We start from the raw sequence: 27,347 nt of genomic DNA on the forward strand, positions 1-27,347 counted from the left end.
ACACACACACACACACACACACACACACACAGTATTCATATATATATGTGTGGGTGTGTATATAATACTTAGACATGCTCAAGCAAATATAGAAAGATATACACAAATCCACACACATATATAGTGAGAAACTTATTTTCAATAGAATCCGACCTCTATGCCTCCCTCTCCACCATTCTCTCTTTCTCTCTCTCTCGCCTCTTTTTTTCTTTACTTTTATTACAATGCAACTTTTAGGTCAGTATTTAAACTGGTTGGTTTTCAAGCTTACATCTGCTACAGTTTCTTTCTCACTACTGGATTTTCTAATTCAATTCAATTGATTGACATAAATCTGAGCCCTCCACATTTACTCAGTGCTTAGAACTTTTCTTCATTTTCATGAAACCGTGATAGTGTCAAAAGCTGTTTTTTTTTTTCTTTTCTTCCCCCTTCCTTTAATCTATCGTGCATTTTTTGTATTTGCCTCATATTAGAGTTATACACGCACAAATATATATATATATATACACATATATATTTGGCTGAATAAGTTTAGTGTCTTTGGATTTTAAGTAGAAGGCAAAATGTGTTTTGGTGATAAAGAAGACAATGAAAGTAAGTTTCATTTGGGTTTTTTTTATCATATATTTTTTAATATTTTTTAAATATTTTTTTTAATATTTCAATTTATCAAATTTTTTGTGTCTCTTTATTAAAACTAAGTAATTTTTCAGTTTCATAATTATTAATATAAGGAATTGTTTATCTTGTAATAAGCAATAGTCCTGCAGTATAGACTTAGCTGCTCTTTTATGTTTATTTATCTTTTTTCACATATTTATGTTTTAATTTTTTCAATTTCAAAAACAATAAAAAGTTAAATAGGGATCTCAATTTGATAAACCATAAAATATAACTTATTCTTTAAACATCTAGCTTTAAGATTACATTCAACTCAAACATTTAAACTAGCCACATCCAGCCCAAATATTGTGCCTGTTTTATGTCTAAACTGGCTAGATCTGGCCTCTCACACCTACCTTACAATATTATTCTAGAAATATAAAATCACATCATCATAATCTTGAAGCTTTGAGACAATGCATGATTAAGTAAAATAATGTGAATAAATAAGCATTGTATTTGACAGAATAATCTGATTGCTAAAGGTGTTTAAATCAATCTTTATTTTCTTATTAAGGCAGTAGATTAGCAAAATAGTTAAAGCATCATACAAAATGTCTTATGATAATTAGTTTTGGCTCTTTATTTTCTAGGTTCAAATCCTACAAAAGCAAACTTTGTCTACGTAAGAAATTAAGAGTGGTGAATTTACAGACTTGTTAGTATTTGGGTGGGGAGGAGACTACCTTACAGTATTTGCTCATATTTATTATATTCTGAGTTCAAACCCTGTGGAGATCAAATTTGCCTTTCGTATTTTGGTTTGTTAAATAAAGTGTCGGTCAAGTACTAGGATTGAATGTAATCAACTAAACTCTTTTCTTACAACTACATTCTTCATAATTATAAATGCAGAGTTACACACACACACACACACACACACACACACACAGTTGTATACACATTTAGATACATGCATCTATATATAAGAGGTATTTGTGACATTCATGCTTGAATGTACATAAAGTTTGAAATTTTAGTCAGTGACTCATCTGTTGTTCTTATTTGTTCTCTTAAGCTTTCTACAATCATGTCTGTCTCTGCCTAATTGGATGAACTATTCATGATATAACAGGGTAACATTTCTCTTCACAATTTGTTGCTTGTTGTCTACATAGTCAAAACCTTTCGTGCATGACAGAATTTTGTCTTTATTGTTGGTTATTTTTTAGTCTCAGGTCAGCCCTGATTGAGCAGACCTATAGTCAGAGACATTCCATTTATAAACATCTCTTCTTTCTTTTTTTAACCTTTCTCGACATAATGTCTCTCAGGTGACAGTACATGATTTGAGGGCAACTTAGCTGCTGTTTCTAGCAGCAGATTGTGTGACCACAAAGAGGATTGCTCTTTAGTCCCATTTAGTTTTGGTGCATATCAATAAATTATTTTCTAATTTGCTTACTGTCATGCTTTATCTCATAGTAAATTGGACATGAGAACATTTAGTAATTTGATTAAATCACGGCACAATGTTAATGCTAATTGGTTAATCTGTTTCAAACTGCTAAGCTGGAGCATATCCCAGCTTTCAAAATGTATAAATGACTGAAAGTACAAGACTTTCTCATGGGTGATATACCAGTACACTGCAAGATTACCCCATCCCCACCCCATATTGCTGGTACTCCTTTCAACTGAGAAGACTAGAACAACATGAAATGAAGTGCCTTGCTCGTGATCACAATGCACTACCTGATCCAGGAATCAAATCCACAACCTTATGATTGTCAGCCCAACATTCTAATCACTTGGCCATCTTCTACAGGTGATAACATTGGCACCCTCTTGATATTACAATCACTACTACACTAATAATAATAATAGAGATTCTTTCTAATTTTGGCACATTGTCAGGAATTTTGAAGAGGTGGAGAAAGTCAATTACATTGACCCCAGTGTTTTCCTGGTACTTATTTTATTGACCTGATAAGATGAAAAGCAAAGTCAACTTTGGAATTTGAGCTCAGAATGTAAAGACAGATGAAATGGTGCTAATCATTTTACCCAGCATGCTAATGATTGTCAGCTCACAGCCTTACTAATAATAACGATAATGATAATGACTGCTACACAACTGCAACAGCCAACTATGTTACTTTCATCTTTTCAGCTACCACTAGGTTTCTGCCATTTAAGCAGGAGATGCAACTATTTCCACTTGTTTAGCCTAAAACAGAGCAGACCTATTATGAGATTTCTGCGGGACAACCTGTTGAAAGCCACCGACCAGATTTGTGGGTGGTGTAAGGTCCCCTCCCGACCCAGAGTAACGTGGTGGTGGAACAAGGAGGTAGACAGGGCTATTAGACAAAAGAAACAGGCTTGGAAGGACTGGAAGAACGGTGGTAGCAGGGAATTGTACCAATGTGCCAGAAGGGAGGCTAGGCGACAGGTTTATTTAGCCAGAGGGGAAGCAGATAAGGAAAGATTTGCCAATGTTCTGCGCCGTGAGGACCAAAGACTCGAGGTATTTCGTGTTGCAAGACAGTGTAGGAGAGAGAATAGTGATGTTGTAGGAGAGAAATGTGTTCGCATGGATGATGGTACGCTTGCATTAAATGAGGATGCAAAGAAAGAGGTCTGGAGATGCCACTACGATAGATTGCTTAATAAAGAGAATGAATGGGAGAAAGAGAGCCTGCCGTATGTCAACCCAATAGAGGAACCAGCTATCCGAGTTGATAGTACCAGGGTAGATAAAGCAATTAAGAGTATGAAGACCCGGAAAGCCCCCGGCCCATCAGGAATCACTGCAGAGATGCTCAAAATATCTGGCAGTGTTGGCTATAGCCTAGTCACCCGTATTACGAACCAGGTGATACACGAAGGAGTCATACCCAATGACTGGTGTAGCAGCATCATAGTCAACTGCTACAAAGGTAAAGGTGACGCTTTAGATACAAATAATTACAGAGGCATCAAGCTGTTAGATCAGGTTATGAAAGTTACAGAGAGGGTCATAGCCCAACTAATTAGGGAGCGAATCAATTTAGATGAGATGCAGTTTGGGTTCGTGCCAGGTAAAAGCACTACTGATGCCTTATTTCTAGTGAGACAGTTGCAGGAGAAATACCTAGCTAAGGATAAACCTCTGTACCTGGCTTTCGTTGACATGGAGAAAGCCTTTGACAGGGTCCCCCGATCCCTTATCTGGTGGTCAATGAGGAAACTTGGGATAGAAGAATGGTTAGTGAGAGCTGTGCGAGCCATGTACAGAGATGCTACCAGTAAGGTGAGGGTTGGAAATGAGTACAGCAATGAATTCCGGGTAGAGGTAGGGGTCCACCAAGGTTCCGTCCTCAGCCCCCTCTTATTTATCATAGTCCTCCAGGCAATCACAGAGGAGTTCAAGACAGGTTGCCCCTGGGAGCTCCTCTATGCTGATGACCTTGCCCTAATTGCGGAGTCACTATCAGAACTAGAGGAGAAGTTTCAGGTGTGGAAGCAAGGTCTAGAACTGAAGGGCCTTAGAGTCAACCTAGCTAAAACCAAAATCCTAATAAGTAGGAAGGTAGATAAAACACAAACCCCTTCAGGTAGATGGCCCTGCTCAGTATGTAGAAAAGGAGTAGGTAGTAACTCTATAAGATGTACCCGGTGCAAGCTATGGACACATAAGAGGTGCAGCAACATCAAAGGCAGGTTAACTAGCAAGTTAGTTTTTGTTTGTGGCAGATGTTCAGGTGCAATAAAGACTGTAAACAAACAGGAAACAACTTCTATCTCATTCCAGGGTGAAAAACTAGAGGTAGTCGATAGCTTCCGCTATCTGGGCGACCAAGTTAGTAGTGGGGGTGGGTGCGCTGAAAGTGTAGCTGCTAGAATAAGAATAGCCTGGGCAAAGTTTAGAGAGCTCTTACCCCTGCTGGCGACAAAGGGACTCTCACTCAGAGTAAAAGGCAGACTGTATGACGCATGCGTACGAACAGCCATGCTACATGGCAGTGAAACATGGGCTATAACTGCTGAGGACATACGTAAGCTCGCAAGGAATGAAGCCAGTATGCTCCATTGGATGTGTAATGTCAATGTGAATACCCGTCAGAGTGTAAGTATCTTGAGAGAAAAGCTGAACATTAGAAGCATCAGTTGTGGCGTGCAAGAGAGACGATTGCACTGGTATGGACATGTGGTGAGAATGGATGAGGATAGCTGCGTGAAAAAGTGCCACACCCTAACAGTTGAGGGAACCCGTGGAAGAGGTAGGCCCAGGAAGACCTGGGCTGAGGTGGTGAGGCAAGACCTTCGTACATTGGGCCTCACCGAGGCGATGACTACTGACCGAGACCTTTGGAAATGTGCTGTGCGTGAGAAGACCCTGCAAGCCAAGTAAGATCGTTGCCAGTGCCCCTGGACAGGTTCTTGTGCGGGTGGCACATGAGATGCACCATTTTGAGCGTGGCCGTTGCCAGTACCGCCTGACTGGCTCCCGTAGGATTTTCGAGCGAGATCGTTGCCAGTGCCCCTGGACTGGCTTGTGCGGGTGGCACATAAAAGACACCATTTCGAGCGTGGCCGTTTTCGTGCGGGTGACACGTAAAAGCACCCACTACACTCTCTGAGTGGTTGGCATTAGGAAGGGCATCCAGCTGTAGAAACTCTGCCAAATTAGACTGGAGCCTGGTGTTGCCATCCGGTTTCACCAGTCCTCAGTCAAATCGTCCAACCCATGCTAGCATGGAAAGCGGACGTTAAACGATGATGATGATGATGATGATGATTCCACCCATAACCAATCTTTCTTGATAAAGTATCTAGAACTACTCTATTCAATGTCTGTCCTTTTTCAAGATGGTAGAATATAATTTGAATGAGATTTAGCAGCTATTACTAGCAGATCAAGTGAACACTTGTCAGATTGTGTTTTTGGTTCATATGTAAGTATATCAGTTACAATGTACATCTCACAACCCTTCGACCATGAAGTTAACAACCTATTATCCTGGGTTATTTTTCTTACAATGAAATATTCCTAAATATTTCTCTTTATTTAACGTAATTAGATCATGAAGAGGTTAGAGAGCAGCAATCCTTTGAGCTTCATGTAAAGCTTCAAAACATCCACTAAAGATTTTTATTTCTTCCTTTCTGCTTCAAAATAAATTACAGTTGCTCTTTATACATTTGTTTTAATTAGGTTATTTTTAATGTAAATTATTAGACTACTAGAAAATATTTCAGATCTGTGAACTGAAATTAGACTTGGTTTAGGTTTCATTAGTAATAACAAAATTAAGGTTAGTGGTTTAATAGCATGATTAGAGGACCAAAAAATTCTTTGCAGTATTCATTTCAGCTATTTACATTCTGAGTTCAAATCCTGCCAAAGTCAAGTTTGTTTTTCATCTTTTCTAGTTAATAAGTCCTGGCACCAATGATGTTAACTAATACCCTTCTCTTAAATTTTTTGGTTTTGCTCCTAAGTTAAAAACAAAGCCAAAAATTGTTTTTCTAAGTTAGAAACAATTATTAATAGAAAACTTAGGATGGTAGATTGGTAGAATCGTTAAAGCATTGAATAAAATTACTTGCAGTATTTGTTCCAGCTCTTTACATTTTTATTTCAAATTACACTGTGGCCATTATCTGGCACCTCTCAATTGCAAACATTCAGGCTAGGTCTCTGGTTTGAGAATACTTCCCACTCATTTGTCCCAGAGGCTTTGAGAAGGGTTATGTAAACTGCCCTCCTTCCTGAATTAGTGATAATAAAAAAAGTACTGTTGTCCTTTTTAAGTTTTTTGATGTCTTAGTGTAGGGCAGTGTCCACAACCTTCCATAATTGGTGAGGGAAGGAGAAACCTTAGATTATACATCATTGCAAGCATTTGGACCAATACTGTGATCTACCTAATGGCAATTGAGGGCCAGATGATATTAAACCAAGATGTTTTAAGTCTCACTCCCAATTATATTGTCATACATACTTCTCCCTCAAAATTCACAGCCATCTTACCAATGTTCAGAAAGCATTATTTAAAGGAAATTTTTTTCACACAAAACCTTATTTAAAGAGTATTTTTGTGATTTATACAGCACTTCAAAAGTTGTTTAAAATATAAAGGTTTAACAGAAATGAATATGTCTGTTAGTGTTTCATCTATATTCATATAGGTTAGTCTGATTTCTCAGAAACAATGGTGTAACCATCAAATATGTCTATCTCTTTCAGTAGCTGGAAACACTTATATTTAGCTGTAGACTATAGTTATTTATGCTTCAAAGCAGTTTACTAGTTTACTTACTCATTGTTTAGTTGATATTTTACTTGTGTGTTCTGATTTTCTATGGACATACTACTCTAGATTTTGAGTTCCATTACATTTGTTCCTATTATATTTTGGATGGATATGATAGGCATTAGGGAGGAACATTTGGTTATATAATGAGCACCTGAAACAACCATAGGGAATTTTCTTTGGTGCTGTCTGCACCAAAGAAGATACTCTGTCTTTATATATGTATAGATTAAATAGGACAACTAATATAATATACTACATGCTACTCTTCCTACTTGGTGAAGTGTGTATTAGAGTAGATAAATGCTGCATATTGTTGTCTTTTATGATTTGCCTTTGCAGTCTGATTTCAGGGAAACAAAAATAATGAACAGCTAAATTACATGAGTGCAGACTTTACCATCCAATAGCATTTTACATTCAGAAGAATTAAATTCTGATTGAAAAGACCAAATATACTACTAGTCTCTCCTTTGAATTATATATATAAGAAAAAAAAAAGAAAAAAAACAGGAGTCTAATCAGGTTGTATAAGCTTTTCTAAAAGAATCATTGCCCAAATTGAGGATCTAGCTTTATGCAGTGCTAGATTTAATGAAGTTGCTGACCTCACCGCTAGGGACCAATGATAAAAGTGGATTGGCCAGCATTTAGTGCACAACATTTCTTATGTTATATACTGTTCCTTATCAAAACTAAAGGTGTTGTTGAAGAAATAGTGATAAGCAGAATTAGAATATCTAGAGGGAAATAACCATTTCATTGGTTGCCTATTTTCCATAGGTTTGCATAAGTGGAGTTTACTAGACTACACAATGCAGAGAAATGAAATTATAAGTTTCTTTTATACATTGTGTAATCTAGTATGGCTACCTGTTCTGCATGTCTAATGTTACATTTTAGAATTAGCTGATCTGTGAAGATTGTAGCAAAAAAACTTGGAATACATACATTCCTTGACAGCAGAGTAGTATAACAGATCTTTTGTTCTTCTCATTTGAAATGTCTTAAAAAGGGCATGGCAGTATATTTGATGTTACCTTTCATATATAAACATGATAGGTTAGTTTTAGCTTACCTGGCTGTCCATTGTTCTCGCAGTTCTACTTTTTACTGAGAACACAAGTGGTTAATTTGAAAGCAGTAAGAGTTAAATTAACTTGATCTTTTCAATTCTACTGTTCTAGATTGGTCAATGTATGAAATTACATAAAAACAAACACAATAAAACTTAGCATAGACTACAGACAAAAATGACTTCTGTTGATAAATAATAACTTCTGAGGACTTTGGTGTATATTAAAGGAGTTTCCCAAACTACAACAGTAAATTATATCAACATTTTGGTTTTAATTTTTTTGTATTTTACTTATACATAGAACAAAATTATTTTTTATCAAGAAATGATACTCTTTTTTCTAAAAATCTGAAGCCTTATACTTACACAGCAAATATAATTCATGCTTGGCTCATGATAAAGTCAGTGTCTGGTTGTGAAAAGAAATTCATGCACTATTTCAAAAGGTATAAAGTAGACAAGTTAATCCACACATTGTGTATACCATATTTACCCTAAATTAGATGTCAGTCTTTTAAATGATATTCTGAGATGTAAACTTCAAATAATTAAATATTATATAATGCATTTACTATGAAAGACAAACCTATAATTTCACTGAGGTTTTTTAGTAGATGCAAACTTCCTTTTTGGCTCTAAATTTGTGAGACATTGAAGAACAAAAATCATTTTACAACACAACAGTAATAATTTACAAAACCTTTTAAAGCAAGACTGGAGAGTTTTTTTTTTTTTTGTTTAGTATCAGGGGAAAATCTGATGCAGAAAATTGTGTGGGTTTCATAGCTAACAAAAAAATACTAAAGGAGTTTCTCAAACTACAACAGTAAATTGTATCAACATTTTAGTTTTATTTTCTATAAAGAAATAATAATCTCTTCTCTCTAAAAATCTGCAGCCTTATACTTATGCAGCAAATATAGTTCATGCTTCACTCATGTTAACTGAAATCTTTGCTCATGGTGATACATATTCATCTAATTGTTCTTGTTGATAACACTGAACTGAAACCTATTATAATACTGACATAAAACCTTGTCTTTATTGTTGCTACACTATATACTTTAACTATATTAACATGATTTACCAGACAAACAAAAAAAAAAAAGCAATTATTCTTATGTTAACAAAAAAAAAATCTGTATATACAAAAACTGGAGACTTTACATCAATATTCCAGAATGTTGTAGATATTTATTTGATTGTATGGTTTTGGAACATTGCATGTGGGAATTTGAGAAGTAAATTTCATAATTATAAAATATACTTATCACAGCTTAAAACTTTCTTCAGTCATTTGACTTTTACTCAGCATTTAGTGTTGCTTATACAGAAACTTAGCTCATTACAACTGTTGTAGCATTGATACTTGATTTATAAATTCTGAGAAACAAATCTTTTGGTAACCATACTTTTGTAGTGTGTGTCCTATGAAAATTAACATACAGTATACAAAGTACAAAATTAATATCTCATGAAACAGTTGACTTTGACATTTCTCAGCTAAGTTTGCTGGTGCCAAATAGTACTGGGAGACCAAAATAATTGCAGCCTGGATAAACTGGCATTAATGATTATGGTAGGAGCAAAGTCACTAATAATGTATATATCTTTAGAAGTAAACATATTTCTTGCTAATTAGTTAATTTGCACAATAGGTATGGGTGTGAGGTTAAAGAGCTCACTTTTCAATCACATAGTTTTGGGCTTAGTTCCACTGCATTGCAATCACTTTGGGCAATCATCTACTATAGCTCCAGATCAACCAATGCTTTGTGAATGAATTTGGTTGATAGGAAATCATGTGGAAGCTTGTCATGTCTATATGTATGTCTTTGTGTTTGTCAATCTGCCATGACTTGATAACCAATGCTGGTTTGTTTATGTCCCTATAACTTAATGGTTCAGCAAACGAGGCCAATAGAATATGTACCAGACTTTAAAAATAGGTGCTGGTTTTGTCTTGTTCCCCTAAACCTTTCAGGTTGGTACCTCATCTTAGTCACCAGCAGAGACTGAACATTTCTCTGACCTTAGTGAGTAAGGTATATGTATAACCAAGAGAGATTCAGTTGATTAATTTCTGTGTTGAAGTCATGAACCTATACTGTCTTTATTAATGTGTTGCATTGTAAAATAAAGTGTTATTAGAATCTTAAGATAATCTTTTGACAAAGTCAGTATCTGGTTGTGAAAAGGAATTCATGCACTATTTCAAAAAGTATAAAGTAAGTAGACAAGTTAATTCACGCATCATATATACCATATTTGCCCCAAATTAGATGTCAGTCTTTTAAATGAAATTTTCAGATGTAAACTGCAATAATTAAATATTATATAATGCATTTACTATGTAAGACAAACCTATAATTTCACTGAGGTTTTTTAGTAGATGCAAGCTTCCTATTTGGCTCTAAATTTGTGAGACATTGAAGAACAAAAATCATTTTACAATACAACAGTAATAATCTTCAAAACCTTTTAAAGCAAGACTAGAGAATATTTTTTTGTTTAGTATTAGAGGAAAATCTGATGCAGAAAATCTTGTGGGTTTCTTAGCTAACAAAGAAAGAATTTTTTTTAATGCAAATTCTTACGTATGCATTTTATATTAAATAATTATTTTGATCTAATAATACTTAAACTTTTGTCTTTCTGCAGATGAATTTTTAGAGTTTGTATTCAGGCAGTTTCAAATCTGGATACAGACAAAATTTCTCTGCCGTTTTAACAATAAAACAAAATGAAATTTCAGCTACTAACTAGAATTTAACTGATTTCTGTTTGTCCTTGACATTCACTACATTGGTGTATAAGTATTGAAATGTAGTTATGTTTTGTATGGAAAAACAAAAATGTTAGAAACACGTTATTTATTGATATAACATCTATATTCTATCTTTTATGTAAGTACACCAAATCAAACACAGTGTAATTCAAACATGCATTTAAAATGCATGAAACCTATTACAGAATGAAATCAAACAAATATATAGTCAATGAGCTATGTGAATTGCTAAAAAATTGTGGTTGCTCACAATGGTAACAGAGGCATTTGGCACTAATCACAAATCTTAGACACCCAAATAAATACTGGGAGTACAACAGATAAAATGCCAAAAGCTTTCAGTCACCTAAGTACAAGTTCTGTAGGTTAGATGATCTGTCTTTGCTTCTCTACAGATATGAATCTTGGAGTGAAAAAAAAAAATAAAAGCATTTGAACTTTAATACTTGATGCTTGCATAAAATTATCCATATTAAATAGGGTGACTTAATCACAAATTCAGAATCACATTTAGGTTTGATCAGCCATTATTATTATCAAACACCACATCTATGTTGACCAAGTTATCACATAACTTAAAACTTTTCCGGACAGTATATTTGTCTTATAGTCAAATAAAGTACTTCTGTTGTTAAAACCTTTCATTCAAATTTAATCTAGAATGTCATTTGTGAAAAAAAGGACAGCTGTGTAACCAACTAGTGGTTTGTGAGAATGAATAAACAACACCATATGTGTAATTACATATTGTTGATGGCTGGATGATAACTAGAGCTACCTAAGATCAGTCAATAAAAATCTTGCAGTACTCTATTAGCTGATAGAAGTTTAGAGAAAAACAATTAGAGTGAGTTGATTTGCTATGATGAACGAAAAAATTTGACATTTCAGCTGCTTGTCATTCCTCAGGAGAGAGAGTAAATAGAAGTTAAATCCAAACAGTGAATGGCAAAAGAAAGAGGTGTTAGAGCAGGCATGGGCAACCTTTTCCAAGTGGCAACCTGCGTGAGATATGGCTCCTCATCAGGTAGGCTGCAATACTAAAAGAAAGTGAAGATAATTTTTCATGTGGGTTAAAGGTTGCCTATGACTGTGCTAGAGTAATATGATAGGGTTAGTGTAGGGAGAGGAGGGAAAAGTTAGTGTGAGTAGTGTGAAAGGAAATAAAGCAATGGGAGGGTAAAAGTTAATAGCAAGTGGTGAAATCTATGAAATATAAACAGGTTGGTGAGGGCCAGGTCAAGTGAATATAATGTTGAGTGAGAAGACATAAGTGAGCAAGGCAAAGGACAAAAGACGACTGCAGAATAAAACTCGACTACACACAGTCAAAAAAGAGGGAAAATAAGTATTACAACGATGAATATTGAGGTGTGCTGACTGACAATTTGAAAAAAGAAAAACAAAAAAAAAAGATATTTGAAAAGGGTAACAAATGAGTGGAAACATGAAAGAAGAAGGAAATGCAGAGGGTAAGAATAATACAAACTTTGTTCTCTGTTCTATTTTTATTAGCTGCAAGAAGTGAAATGCTGTGGCATGTACAGTCATCGCCGCCGCTGCCGTCGTCGTCGTCGTCGTTGTTGTTTAACGTCCGCTTTCCATGCTAGCATGAGTTGGACGATTTGACTGAGCACTGGTGAAACCAGATGGCTACACCAGGCTCCAATCTGATTTGGCAGAGTTTCTACAGCTGGATGCCCTTCCTAACGCCAACCACTCAGAGAGTGTAGTGGGTGCTTTTACATGTCACCCACATGAAGGCCAGTCAGGCGGCACTGGCAATGAACTCACTCGAAAAATTTCATGTGTCACCCGCACAAGAGCCAGTCCAGGGGCACTGGCAACGATCTCGCTCGAAAAAGACCTCATGTGTCACCCGCACAAGAGCCAGCCCAGGGGCACCGGCAACGATCTCGCTTGAAAGATTTCATGTGTCGCCTGCACATGAGCCAGTCCAGGTGCACTGGCAACGATCCCACTCGAAAGATTTCATGTGTCGCCCGCACATGAGCCAGTCCAGGGGCACTGGCAACGATCCTGCTCGAAAGATTTCATGTGTCGCCCGCACATGAGCCAGTCCAGGAGCACTGGCAACGATCTCGCTCGAAAATCCTACGACGGCCCCGCACAAGAGCCAGTTCAGGGGCACGGCAACGATCTATTTCTATTTCACTTGCCTCAACAGGTCTTCGCAAGTGGGGTTTAGTGTCCAATTTAATTTAACTCGATTTCGATTTCACTTGCCTCAACAGGCCTACGCAGTGGAGTTTAGTGTCCAACTTAACTTGATTTCGATTTCACTTGCCTCAACAGGTCTTCGCAAGTGGAATTTAGTGTCCAATGAAGGAAGGAAGGTACGCATAAGTGGACTGGCTGGGCCTTAGATTTAAGTCTCACTTGGCTTGCCGGGTCTTCTCGCGCACAGTATATTTCCAAAGGTCTCGGTCAGAAGTCATCGCCTCGGTGAGGCCCAATGTTCGAAGGTCGTGCCTTACCACCTCATCCCAGGTCTTCCTGGGCCTACCTCTTCCACAGGTTCCCTCAACTGCTAAGGTGTGGCACTTTTTGACACAGCTATCCTCATCCATTCTCGCTACATGACCATACCAGCGCAGTCGTCTCTCTTGCACACCACAACTGATGCTTCATAAGTTCAACTTTTCTCTCAAGGTACTGATACTCTGTCTAGTATGCACACTGACATTACACATCCATCGGAGCATACTGGCTTCATTCCTTGCGAGCCTACGCATGTCCTCAGCAGTCACGGTCCATGTTTCACTGCCATGAAGCATGGCTGTTCATACACATGCGTCATACAATCTGCTTTTTACTCTGAGAGAGAGACCCTTTGTCGCCAGCAGAGGTAAGAGCTCTCTGAACTTTGCCCAGGCTATTCTAATTCTAGCAGCTACGCTTTCAGCACACCCACCTCCACTGCTAATTTGGTCACCAAGATAGCGGAAGCTATCAACCACTTCTAGTTTTTCTCCCTGGAATGTGGCAGAAGTTGTTTTCTGCACATTCCCAGTATTTATAGCTCCAGAACATCTGCTGCAAATAAAAACTAACTTCCTAGTTAACCTTCCTTTGATATTGCTGCACCTCTTATGTGTCCATAGCTTGCACTGGGTGCATCTTATAGAGTTACTTCCCACTCCTTTTCTACAGATTGAGCAGGGCCATCTACCCGAAGGGGTTTGTGTTTTGTCTGCATTCCTACTTATGAGGACTTTGGTTTTAGCTAGGTTGACTCTAAGGCCCTTCGATTCTAGTCCTTGCTTCCATACCTGAAACTTCTCCTTTAATTGTGATAGTGACTCAGCAATTAGTGCAAGGTCATCAGTATAGAGGAGCTCCCAGGGGCATCCTGTCTTGAATTCCTCTGTTATAGCCTGGAGAACTATGATAAATAGGAGGGGGCTGAGGACAGAACCTTGGTGGACCCCTACCTCCACCCGGAATTCTTCACTGTACTCTCTGCCAACCCTCACCTTACTGACAGAGTTTCTGTACATGGCTCGCACAGCTCTCACTAACCATTCTTCTATCCCTAGTTTCCTCATTGACCACCAAATGAGAAATCGGGGGACCCTGTCAAAGGCTTTCTCCATATCAACGAAAGCCAGGAACAGAGGTTTATCCTTGGCTAGGTATTTCTCCTGAAGCTGTCTTACCAGAAATATAGCATCAGTGGTGCTTTTCCCAGGCACGAACCCAAACTGCATCTCATCTAAACTGACTCGCTCCCTAAGCAGTTGAGCTATGACCCTCTCCGTGACTTTCATTACCTGATCTAAAAGCTTGATACCTCTGTAATTATTTGTATCTAAAGCGTCACCTTTACCTTTGTAGCAGTTGACTATGGTGCTGCTACACCAGTCATTGGGTATGACTCCTTCGTGTATCACCTGGTTCGTAATACGGGTGACTAGGCTATAGCCGACACTGCCAGATATTTTGAGCATCTCTGCAGTGATTCCTGATGGGCGGGGGGCTTTCCCTGTCTTCATACTCTTAATTGCTTTATCTTGTCTTCATACTCTTAATTGCTTTATCTTGTCTTCATACTCTTAATTGCTTTATGTGCAGTAAATGCACAGATTGTGCGCAAAACAGAAGTATACATATATACAAAACACAAATACAAGCAAAAAAAAAATAATCCTAATATGACAAATTTGTACACTCACTACAAGAAATGTATGTATACCACTCATATTGTGTACTGAATTAAAGTAGGCGCAAGAGTGGCTGTGTGGTAAGTAGCTTGCTTACCAACCACATGGTCTCGGGTTCATTCCCACTGTGTGGTACCTTGGGCAAGTGTCTTCTACTATAGCTTCGGGCCAACCCAAGCCTTGTGAGTGGATTTGGTAGACAGAAACTGAAAGAAGCCTGTCGTATATATGTATATGTTTGTGAGTCTGTGTTTGTCCCCCCAACATCGCTTGACAACCGATGGTGGTGTGTTTACATCCCCGTAACTTAGCAGTTCGGCAAAAGAGACCAATAGAATAAGTACTAGGCTTACAAAGAATAAGTCCTGGGGTTGATTTCCTCGACTAAAAGGCGGTGCTCCAGCATGGCCGCAGTCCACTGACTGAAACAAGTAAAAGAGTAAAGAGAGTAATGAAAAATCAAAATGTATGGATTGGGTTAATACAAAACAGTATAGAGAATGTGGGTTATGCACTAAAAAGTAAGCATGTTAGATTCATTGAAGTGTGGAAAAGCAAACCTGTTTGGTCTAGAAAGAGAAAAATAAAATTGTGTGGGGGTGTACAAGAGAGAGTAAACTGTCATTGGTTTTGAAATTAAGAAATTATTATAACCATAAAACTGATTTGTGTTTTGGGATGAAACCTGATAAGTATCTATAGAGGAGGAGAAAAGGAAATTTACAATGTCCATATCTTTCTCCATACCATTAATGTCAAGGGACAGAATTTAGGTGCTGGATTACTAACTACATGATTATGAACTCCTTAGTATGAACTCCTTAGTATGAACTCCTTAGTATGAACTCCTTAGTATGAACTCCTTAGTATGAACTCCTTAGTATGAACTCCTTAGTATGAAAGCCTTAGTATAGTAGTGAAGTTAGTAGTACTACTACAGTGTTTTGGTTTCGTCCCATGGTGTGGCACTTTGAGCAAGTATATTGTATTATAGTGCTGAGTTGACCAATACTACATGAATGAAATTTTATAGATAGAAATTGTAAGTAAAGGATATACAAAAGTTTTCTAAGGTATTTTAGCGGGTGAAATATATTTTAATTCGTTTACTAAAATAGATATATAGATCTGGAAGATGCTGCTGTTCCTGTTTAACCCTGAGTTAGCCTTGAGCGAGCAGATCTAGGAATAAGCATGTTCCAGCTATGATCATCCTGTCTTTTTTTTATATATCTAGGAAATTGTTCAACATGGGATTTGTGGTGGTGGTGGGGGCTCAAGACAGTACAGATGTGACTTAAGGAAATTTTGGCTATTATGTCTTTCTAGTAGACAAAGTAAGGACATCATTATTGGTGCATAGATTATAAGATGATGTGAATTTTGCAGGAAGCAGTTAATTTTTGTAATTTACAAAATTTTTTTACACTAGTATATAGACAGTTTAGTTGAGTTACCATTCATTATATATCTTTCCTTATTACACTATTGACTTGTAATTCCTAAGATAGCCATCAAGCTATGTGCATGGCTCTAAAATAAAGATTTCTAAAGAACCGCTTCCGTTCACTTCCTTTTAGGATTTCCTTTTTTATTTTATAGCTCTTGTCATGTATGCAATTATCAGATTGTCTTCCTGGCAGATAAAAATCTCTTAATCCTATAAGTTTCCTCTGCCTCCAAGCAATATTTTTTTTTTCTTAATTATACCACTACTGAGATACTTATAACTTGTGAAATGGGATAGTTTTAAAATACTCTTTAGCACAACTGTGTCTCATAAATATTGATTCCTTGCCTAGATTAAAAGTATTGGACTGTGAACTACTTAGTTATAGGTTCAAATCTTAGTATGGCTATTCTATCAGTTACATCTTGAATAAGGCTCTTATCTTTCTTATTTCAGTCTATCAGGTAAATATATATATATATATATATATATATATATATATATATATATATAACCTCGTGGATATCGTTGGTGATTTTTTCTTCCTCTGTCTTCCCTTCTTTGGACTTTCCTATGTTTCCGACAAAGAGCTCCGCTCGAAACGTCAAATTCTCTTTCTTTCCTTTCCCGAGCGTCCAGTAACACAATCTGTATCACGTCCTCGCGTTGTTGTTTTTTGTTGTTGTTTTCCTTTTTTGAACTTATATATATATATATATATATATATATATATATATATATTTATATATATATATATCATCATCGTCATCATCATCGTCGTTTAACGTCCACTTTCCATGCTAGCACGGGTTGGACGATTTGACTGAGGACTGGTGAAACCGGATGGCAACACCAGGCTCCAATCTGATTTGGCAGAGTTTCTACAGCTGGATGCCCTTCCTAACACCAACCACTCAGAGAGTGTAGTGGGTGCTTTTATGTGTCACCCGCACGAAGGCCAGTCAGGCGGTACTGGCAACTCCTCCTCCTGGATGGGATGTTAGTCTGTCACTGGATTACTCTCTTTTGCCAGCTGAGTGGAGTGGTGCAACTGGAAATCTATTGTTTTGCTCTAGAACATGATATATTACCCAGTCCAGGAATCAAAAGCACATTCTTAGGATCATAAGTGCAACACCCTAACCACTAACTCATGGACCTCCTCATAAACGAAGAAAAAGTAAAATAGGTGCCAGTCCTACTTCATGATAAGTTAGCTAGTATCCAACCTTAAAAACAGTTATTCCAACTACAACTAAAGAAAACCTCTGTGTTCAGAGCATAAAAAAAAGAAAGACATTGGATAACATTGACTGAAACGAAAAAATATTTGGTCACAGCTAGATTCTCTGTTCGTACATGCAAGACTCTACCTGGGACAAAGCAACACTGCTCTGACTAATAGACATCCCACATTTACTGTATTTGGTATGATTTGGTTAAGTAAACATGTGACATAGATTGTCAATGAAATGCTTAAGAGCAGCAAACCTGTAAACACCCCCTCCACACACACACACTCTTATGAAAGCATTCACTGTCTGTATCTTCTAAGCTCACCTTGTAACTTAAGATTTTGCTGTAACACCTCATCATTACCTTGCTTTTTATCTCCTTCAGCTATGTATCTCCTCTACAGCAAGACACTTGTGCTTGTCCTTCTATCATATGTTAGCCTTTCAACACCTGGAATAAAGCCACTCACCTTCACTTTCCCCACTTAAATACTTCCTCATAGTAGTGGGACTTCTTCCCTTTCCTTGTTTTTTTTTTTTGTTTTTTTTTTTCTGTTTTGCAATTTTCATGGCAATCCCACTTGTGCACAAAAAAGCACTCAGTAAATTTTGTAAAGTAATATTTGTATCTGTATTTATGGGCTATCTGAGTATATTCCACCGATGAAGGCAGAACATTTCTTATGCAGAGCCAGAAATCCGGGATCTGGAATTATTCAGTAATTTCTTTGGTAGTTTATTTTGTCTCTTTGTCTTCTCTCCTGGTGCTGTATGAACATTTAATGTGGTTTTAGAGTCAAGTTTTGGCTGCTATTCCAAGCATGGTGGTATCTCTTAGATACCCTTAATTATAATTTTAATATATATATTGGTAATTAATAAGGGATTTCTCTAAATGTATACTAGTTTTGCAGTCAAAACATATGTATGTCTATTTGAGGCTGTATTTATATATAAATGTGAATGCTAATGCTACTTCATCATAATCCTTATTATTATTATTATTATTATTATTATTATTATTATTATTATTATTATTATATATGTGTATAGCTTATTTAGACCATTCCAGTGACCATTCCAGTGACTTGCATTTGGGAATTTTATTCAGCATGCAACCATTCCATCAAACAGGTACAAATTGGTAGAGACACAACAGTTTTGGCATGTTTGAATGAGTGGCTACATGCAATGGAAACTCCAAAGTAACAAACCACAGGAGATGATTTCTGTGGATTCTTTTGAGGAATTTCTGGATCCTAGATTGTAGGAAGGTAACTTCCAATGTTACTACACCATCCCTGTTTTGGGAGTTCATTCCATATGAGTTTTAATATCTATTTGTAACCTCCTCAATGAACTGATCTGTCTTTTGACCTTGTTACAGGTGTTTGATTGAATTTCCACTATTTTGGGGAGAGAATTTGTCTGTTTTTATTTCAAGTTTTTCCTCAAAATTCATTAGCTTTCCTAATCTTTTTGTTTAGTTTTGTGCTCACTAACTGGAGCTAGATAGTTGTAGACTTATTATCCTTTGTTGGAGGTGTAGCTCTCCACTGTTGCAGTATGGACCTCCTATAATATTAATATAGATTCAGAATAGGTGCATGTATAGGTGTGTGGTTAAGAAATAAGTCTCTATATTCTTTGAACTTGGTTATTTATCCCATTACACAGTGTGTGTGTTTGTGTGTGTGTGCAATTCCTTTCATTTGTTAAAACTTATTAATGCTATGACAATATCATGTTTTATTGTTTAACCCTTAGGATTTAAACTGGCCATATCCAGCCTATATATTCCACCTGTTTTATCCTCAAATCAGCTGAACCCCACTTCCCATCTCTCACACTTGCCCTTCAATGTCATTCTAAAAATATACAATCGTATTAAAATCTTGAAGCTACGAGATAATACATAATTATTCAAAATGATGTGAATAAATAAGCATTATATTTGACAGAGTAATCTGAATGCTAAAGGGTTAAAATTGTTTAAGATTCTTATTGCAGGAGCATTATTATTATTATTATTGATGTAACTTATTTGTGAAAGTGATCAAAATACCATAGCCACTAGAAGCTAATAAGCAAAACTAGTGGAATAATGGAAATTAGTCAATGATGTGACGTACTTTGAATAAGACATAATACATAGATTTCATGTGAATAATTCTATTCTTTATTTCATAACTCATACATTTCGTTTCTTTTTTCAGATTTGTTTGTTCATCTTTTTTTAATAAAGATTTTGTTTTATTGCAGAGGAACCACTCAAAGATAGGAACTATCGTGGACCAGTCACCAACAGGTATAGCAAAATTCTGTGTAGCTTACTTTTATTTACTTAATTCTGTATATTGAAAGAAAGGGGAGTAGAGAAAGAGGGAGAGTGTGATAAGTTTAATACATATGTATATTTTATATGGATATATTTTCAAGTTCTCCTTTCTATTTATTTACTTCACATAGACACTGGTTATAGCCCTCATCTCATTTCTAATGAGAGGTTGAGCACTTACAGTGAATAAATACCTTGAATAGAGAATGAAGATGAACCTTTTGAAGTTTGTGTGTCTATACCCCATAATTATATAGTTATATTTATATATGTCTTGATTAGAGGAGGAAGATGAACCTTGTGAAGTTTGTGTATTTATAACCCATAATTTTATATATATATATATAATTTGGTTACCTGAGCCTAATGAGCTAGGTTTTTGTAAGAAGCCTATGAAACTGTATTGAGTACCTCTTTCTTTCGTTTGTCCACTCACCCTATTACATTGCCTGATGAGGTTCTTTTGCACTGAGCAATGCATCTGATGTCATTACATTGTTCCCCACCCAATAGGGGAGCAGTGCAGAAGGCAGCTGAAACCATTGTTGTGATAAATAAAACTTCTAGCTACACTCCATCTTCAATATCAATCATTTAAAATATAACTAGTAGTTCAAATATTTTTGAGATCCACCCAGAAGAGGACATCTTTATTTATATACTAGTGTTATGTAATGGATAAGGTATGTATGACATATAAAAAAAATAATGCTATATTCTACATTATATACTCTTTTACTCTTTTACTTGTTTCAGTCATTTGACTGTGGCCATGCTAGAATTTTCATCACATATCTGTGACCTAGTGGCTGACACAATTCCATTGCAACTGTTGAATTTTAATTGTTAGCAAGTTTTTTTTATTTTGTTTATTTGTTTGTTTATTTATGTTTGTTGAGTTTATGTGCCACGTAATAATTGTTTCACCTTTTTGACATGGGTCACTGTTAGTAACTTTTAGATTAAGCATATAGTGAGAAAAAGAAAAGAAAGGAGGTGGGGTACAAAAAATTTAGAAATGATATAGATAAAATTTGTACATCTGTTTGCAGAGATTGAGACGGGGAAAAGTGAAACATGACATGCCTGAGCATCAGTTTCTGAAAGTTGTGGCTCTCAAAAAGAAATAACTCAACTGTGTTATTTCTTATTAACAAAAATATAAGAAAGTGTATATAAAATAATAATCATACACACCCACACCTGTACACATATAAACACACTCACATGTATATATGTAGAGATGAGAAGTGAAGAACACAAACCACCCACACACATAGAAAATAGATAAGTAGATTAAATGGAATATCTACAGTGAGTTAGGAGTAGGAGAAAAATTGACTGAAAAGAATTTGAGTAGAAACCAATACTGATGACCTCTCCACATCTTGTCAATGAAGAAATAGAATTGAAATGATCAAGGGTAGGACTTATGAATGTCTTATCTTCCTGAATAAATCTCTATATAAGCAGTCTTGCATGAATGCTTATAAATATGAGTCTACTGTTTGTTTAGACTGGAATTTCAGGTTCCTTTGTATGTCTTTTGCTGTTGTAATTAAGCTTTGAGTTAGACCTGATCTGAGACCTATAATCATTGTTGATCCAGTTATGATAATGTAGTTTTTCATATGTATTTAATGTCTACTATAATTATAAGTAGCTGTTGTTTAGTCCTAGATCAGCCCTTATATAGCAGACCTATGATCAAATATGTTCTAGCCATGACCAGTCTTTTATTCAAACAAAGCATGTCTACATACACGTAATTTAATGTATAATACTGTTGTTGCTCACTTCCAAATTGACCCTGATCAAACAGGGTTATGACCAAAGGCATTTCAGCCAAGACTACCTTTTTATCAAGAACTACATAATCTTGTGTGTTCCTTTATTAGAGAGTAGGATGTAATTTGAAGAAAATTTGAATTTTGTATATGGTTGTTCAACCTGCTAGAAACTGCATTGAAATCTCACTCAAATCACCCTGTTGCCTTAGATAAATAAAAAAAAAAAGACATCAGATAATGTAATCGTCCATGTAATGCTTTTAAAAAGAAAAGGTGCTCATTTCTGGAATATCTTTGACCATAGATCTACTGGAACAGAGCTGACCTGGCACTAAACAATATTGTGTCCCTGCTATAATATTTGTTTTTGATTAATAGAATTTACAGCTATGCCATATTTTCCTTTGACCCTTTTTTCATATATACCTCATTTAACAAGCACATAAATGTTAGAAGCTCTGAACAGCAGCTAACCCCTTATAAACTGCAAACACACTCGATAGTACTGTACTGCATTGCTCTCATGTGTAGAATAGTGAATCCTATACAACCCCTCTAGATGGTTGTGTGGTTAAGAAGTCTTATTCACAATCATGTTGCTCCATGTTTGATCCCATTATGCAGCTACTTTGACAAGTATCTTCTACTACAACCTTAGTTCCAGGCTTCATTAGTGATAGTGGCTAGAGAGAAATTGCATAGAAATCCTATCAGACAGATTGCTTGTTTTTGTAAGGTAGACTGGTCTAACAGCAACCATTTAGTGGAGTCCACTCTATTTCTGTGTCTTGATGCACTGTTTCCAACTGCAGTGATCCAGGGATAATGGTCTCTTCCATCCATCGCACAACATTTATGGAAACCCTGTGGAAAGATCACTGAGCATTGCCCTTCCTCTTCTGGCTATCATAAAACAGAAAGCACACGACATAGAAGCCCACACTCAGTAATAGATTTTTTTATATAAATTTAATTGAGCCTGTCTGTGAGAGAAATATAAGAATGTGAAGACATTCCTTCTGTGCTTTTAATGTGACTGGAAAAAAGGAGAGGAATTTCTTGATGAAGCATTTCTTGGTTTGTTGAATGCTCCTCTGAGAAGATGCGTTCGGTTTCCTTCCCTATACTGTTCATCTGATTTATGACCATATATATATATATATATATATATATATATATATATATATGTATATAATCATTCAAAAGAAAGTAAGAAAATGGAGATATAACATTTAATAAAAATTTATTATCTGCAAAAATCATAGGCGCAGGAGTGGCTGTGTGGTAAGTAGCTTGCTTACCAACCACATGGTTCTTGGTTCATTCCCTCTGCGTGGCACCTTGGGCAAGTGTCTTCTACTATGGCTTCGGGCTGACCAAAGCCTTGTGAGTGGATTTGGTAGACAGAAACTGAAAGAAGCCTGTCGTATATATGTATATATATATATGTGTTTGTGTGTCTGTGTTTGTCCTCCCAACATCGCTTGACAACTGATGCTGGTGTGTTTACGTCCCCGTAACTTAGTGGTTCGACAAAAGAAACCGATAGAAGAAGTACTAGGCTTCCAAAGAATAAGTCCTGGGGTCGATTTGCTCGACTAAAGGCGGTGCTCCAGCATGGCCGCAGTCAAATGACTGAAACAATTAAAAGAGTAAAAAGAGTACATGGTCCATTACAGCTGCTTCAATTAGCCTAATAAATTAAATAGTAATTAATAAAATCATATTAGGCAAAATCTTTTCAGATGGATAGGAAAAAGATATACCATTAGGTTTTTAAGTGTTGTATTTTAGAATCATCACATCAGACTATATATATATATATATATATATATATATATATATATATATATATATATATATATACACGGTCATAAATTAGGCTATATATATGTATATATATGGTCATAATTTAGGCTATCAATGCAGTGGGTAAACTAATTTACATGACTGGCTCCCATGCTGGTGGCACGTAAAAAGCACCCTCTACACTCTCAAAGTGGTTGGCACTAGGAAGGGCATCCAGCTGTAGAAACATTGCCAGATCAGATTGGAGCCTGGTGTGGCCTCCTGGCTTGCCAGTCCCCAGTCAAACCGTCCAACCCATGCGAGCATGGAAAACAGGCATTAAACACTGATGATGATGTGATTTTGATAGCTCATCATTAATTAAATGTATTTTGTGCACATATGTTATTTCTCCTGCTGGTTTAGAAATTAATAATGAAATACCTCTGCAGCTTAAATCTACAGAGGCGCCCTAGCACAAGAAGCCAGTGAGACAGCTTCTATGCAGGCACTCATTTTGCTAGAAAGAGCAGTCAAATCTCTCCAATTACATTGTATCCTCTTTAAAAAGGACACATCAAACAAATTGTCATGAATATGCAAAAAGATGGGAAGGTCACAGTAAGAATGTCTTTGATCATGTATCTGTTCAATCAAGACTGATTTGAGGCTAATCAACAAAATGACTTGCTTCAAAATTAGATGGAACAGCTAACTGAGGATTAAGCGCTTCTTTACTAAGGACATTGAACAGGATAAATAATCTCCTTGCACAGCAATACACCGGTCCTAGGATTCCTGCCACTTTTAGAATCCAGCCTGGAAGTCATTCTCGTAAGCAAATCAAGGCTCTTCTGCATTTCACTCTTGATCTCAACAGTGGGGTTAAAATAGTGACCTTTAAACTGCATTTTCACCTTGGGGAAGAGATGAAAGTCCACAAGTGCTAAATCTGGTGAATAGGGCCGGTGCAGAAACAATGTTGTTTTTGGCAAGACACTCATAAGTGAGGAGAGCTCAGTGATAGAGTACATTGTCATCATGAAGAATCCAATTTTTTGTGCTCCACAAATCCAGTTGCTTTTACTGAGTGTCCTCCCTCAAATGCTTCAAAAATGTTGCAGTAGAACTCTTCATCAATAGTTTGGCCCTGGGGAACAAATTCTTGATGCATAATACTGTGGATGTTGACAAAACGATGAGCATGCTCTTGATTGAGTTGCAGCTTTGTCGTGCCTTCTTCAGTTGTGGAGATGAAGGGCTCTTCCACTATGACAACTGCTGTTCCATCTCAGCTCTTGTCACCAATGGTGAACCTTGACAAGAAGGATGGGTCATCAGCAGCACACTGATGGAGATCTTGACAGACTTCAACTTCATGTTCTCTCTGCTCAGTGGTCAGCAGGCAGGGAAAACACTCAGCGGAGACATGCTGCATATTCAATTCAGACATTAGGATTGCCTGCACAGACCCATATGACAGACCAACAACATCAGCAATGTTGTTGACTGTCCTGCAACAATCCTCATGCACAAGCTGATGAATTCTCTCCACATTTCTGGGAAAGGCTCATGGCCAGTCTTCCAGATCACTTGTCTTCCAGATCACTTGTCTTCCAGATCACTTGTCTTCCCGATCACTTGTCTTCCACTTTTGAAGCACCTGTGCCACTTGAGACATTCCGGATGACCTATTGCCTTGTTACCATAAGCTTGCCAAAGCATGTTCAATGTCTCTATCGCAGACTTCCTAAGTTTAATGCAAAATTTCATGTTGGCTCTTTATTCCAACTTCCTGTCCATGACAAAATCACAAACTACAGCATACATATGATCACAAAAACACAAATTTCATGACTTGCAAAGTAAACACCGTGATGTCACTCAGCACAGTACCTCATAAAGATCACTGCTTGCTCTCACTGCATATGCATCATGTGCTGCCATCTATTGGTATGCTACAGAACTAGTCCAGGAACTTTTTGATACCACCTTGTACATCAGTTTTTACATGCAAACCTTGTACATCAGTTTTTACATGCAAACCTAGACACTATCCTGTGCCCCCACAAAGAAAAACATTAAGACACACTTTCATACAAATGATATGATATAATTAATGAATCACTAAATATTACCCATTATTGTTTTATCTTTCAGGTCATGTACTGACATTATATGCTGCATAATTTTTATTATTTTCATCGTGGCCTTTGCTGCTGTCGCCATTTTTGGTAAGTCAGGTTTAAAATAGATGCTGGAGTTGTTGTTAGTTTCATTATTATTATTATATTTAAGATGGCAAGCTGACAGAATCATAAGCTTAGCAGTATTTCATCTGTCTTTACATTTTAAGTTCTAGTGCCACTTTGCCTTTCATCCTTTCAGAGTTGATAAATTAAGTGGCTGTTGAACACTGGGGTCGATGTAATCAATTGGCTTCCATCCCTAAAATTTCAGGCCTTATATTTAAGATGGCAAGCTGGTTGAATCTTTAGCATACATGACAAAATGCTTAACTGCATTTCATACATCTTTGTGTTCTGAGTTCAAATTCTGTGATGGTCAACTTTGTCTTTCATCTTTTGGAGTCGATGAAATAAGTGCTAGTTGAGCACTGGGGTCATTGTAATCAACTTGTCCATTTCCTCAAATTTCAGGCCTTGTGCCTGTAATAAAAAGAATTATTATATTTTTTCATATTGCCATTGTAACTTGTATTAATTTCAAAAATCTTTGTAATATTTTGATTTGAGGGGAGGGACTGTGCCCATTATCTTTTGATGAGATCCACGTCTGATGTTTTTCTTCAACTACAAAATATCAAGGGTAGGAAAGATATTCCTGAGGGTTGACTTTTTGACCTACAAAGATCGTTGCCAGTGCCCCTGGACTGGCTTGTGCGGGTGGCACATAAAAGACACCATTTCGAGCGTGGCCGTTTTCGTGCGGGTGACACGTAAAAGCACCCACTACACTCTCTGAGTGGTTGGCGTTAGGAAGGGCATCCAGCTGTAGAAACTCTGCCAAATCAGACTGGAGCCTGGTGTTGCCATCCGGTTTCACCAGTCCTCAGTCAAATCGTCCAACCCATGCTAGCATGGAAAGCGGACGTTAAACGATGATGATGATGATGATGATGAAAGAAATCTTTGTTGGATAGTATAAATACGACAGTAATTTAGTATTGAATTGGTGTATACAACTGTATATGAACTAATACTTGTATGTCTTGTCTCTTGTAGCCTATGTCAAAGGAGACTATAAGCTTCTACTTTACCCGATGGACTCTGAGAACAATTTGTGTGGACTTGGAAATATGAAGTAAGTTTAAAATCAATTTAATATCTTTTTTTATTATAATCTCCTTTGATTATGAGATTATTTTCTTTACACTTTTAAATTCATTTAAAATTAAAACAGTTTTCTGTTTTAAAAAAATGTTTGTTTTTTTTATTTCATGTATTTGAAACTATTTTAAGAGTAACAGACGGTTAAAACATTAGGCCATAGTCTACTAGCCAATTGACTATTTGCATTCACTCACCTTTCTTTGGTCTCTCAGGTTAATTTCACCTTGGTAATTATATTCAATCATGACTTAGTCTATGATTAATGAGTTATATTATAACACAAGCTCAGCTCTCATTGGCTGTTAGGGATTCAACAGATTGTTGTTAAGCACTTTTAGAATAAAGCTCCCAGTGAAACCAACTTTGTTTTGATTCCTAGTCATAGACATTTCATCACACTTTGAATTGCTAATATTTCTGGGAAGAATACAGGTT

The 27,347-nt window shown here is 36.6% G+C and overlaps 1 protein-coding gene across 6 annotated transcripts in view; it reads left to right on the forward strand.

Annotated features, from left to right (window-relative positions):
- LOC106869316 (choline transporter-like protein 2) overlaps positions 1-27,347 on the forward strand; it is a 160,334-nt gene that overhangs the window by 90,153 nt on the left and 42,834 nt on the right. For 4 of the 6 annotated variants that reach the window (XM_014915012.3, XM_014915013.3, XM_014915009.3 and 1 more), the window contains 3 exons: positions 19,906-19,951; positions 25,720-25,793; positions 26,805-26,883. In XM_014915012.3, coding sequence (XP_014770498.1) covers positions 19,906-19,951; positions 25,720-25,793; positions 26,805-26,883 — 199 coding nt within the window. Of the gene's footprint in view, positions 1-70; positions 598-11,560; positions 12,247-19,905; positions 19,952-25,719; positions 25,794-26,804; positions 26,884-27,347 lie in introns of those variants that run through there. The other 2 variants (XM_014915011.3, XM_014915010.3) reach the window with 2 other exon arrangements.

Source organism: Octopus bimaculoides, chromosome 1 (genome assembly GCF_046866305.1).
Source record: "Octopus bimaculoides isolate indiv1 chromosome 1, ASM4686630v1, whole genome shotgun sequence".
Taxonomy (NCBI): domain Eukaryota; kingdom Metazoa; phylum Mollusca; class Cephalopoda; order Octopoda; family Octopodidae; genus Octopus; species Octopus bimaculoides.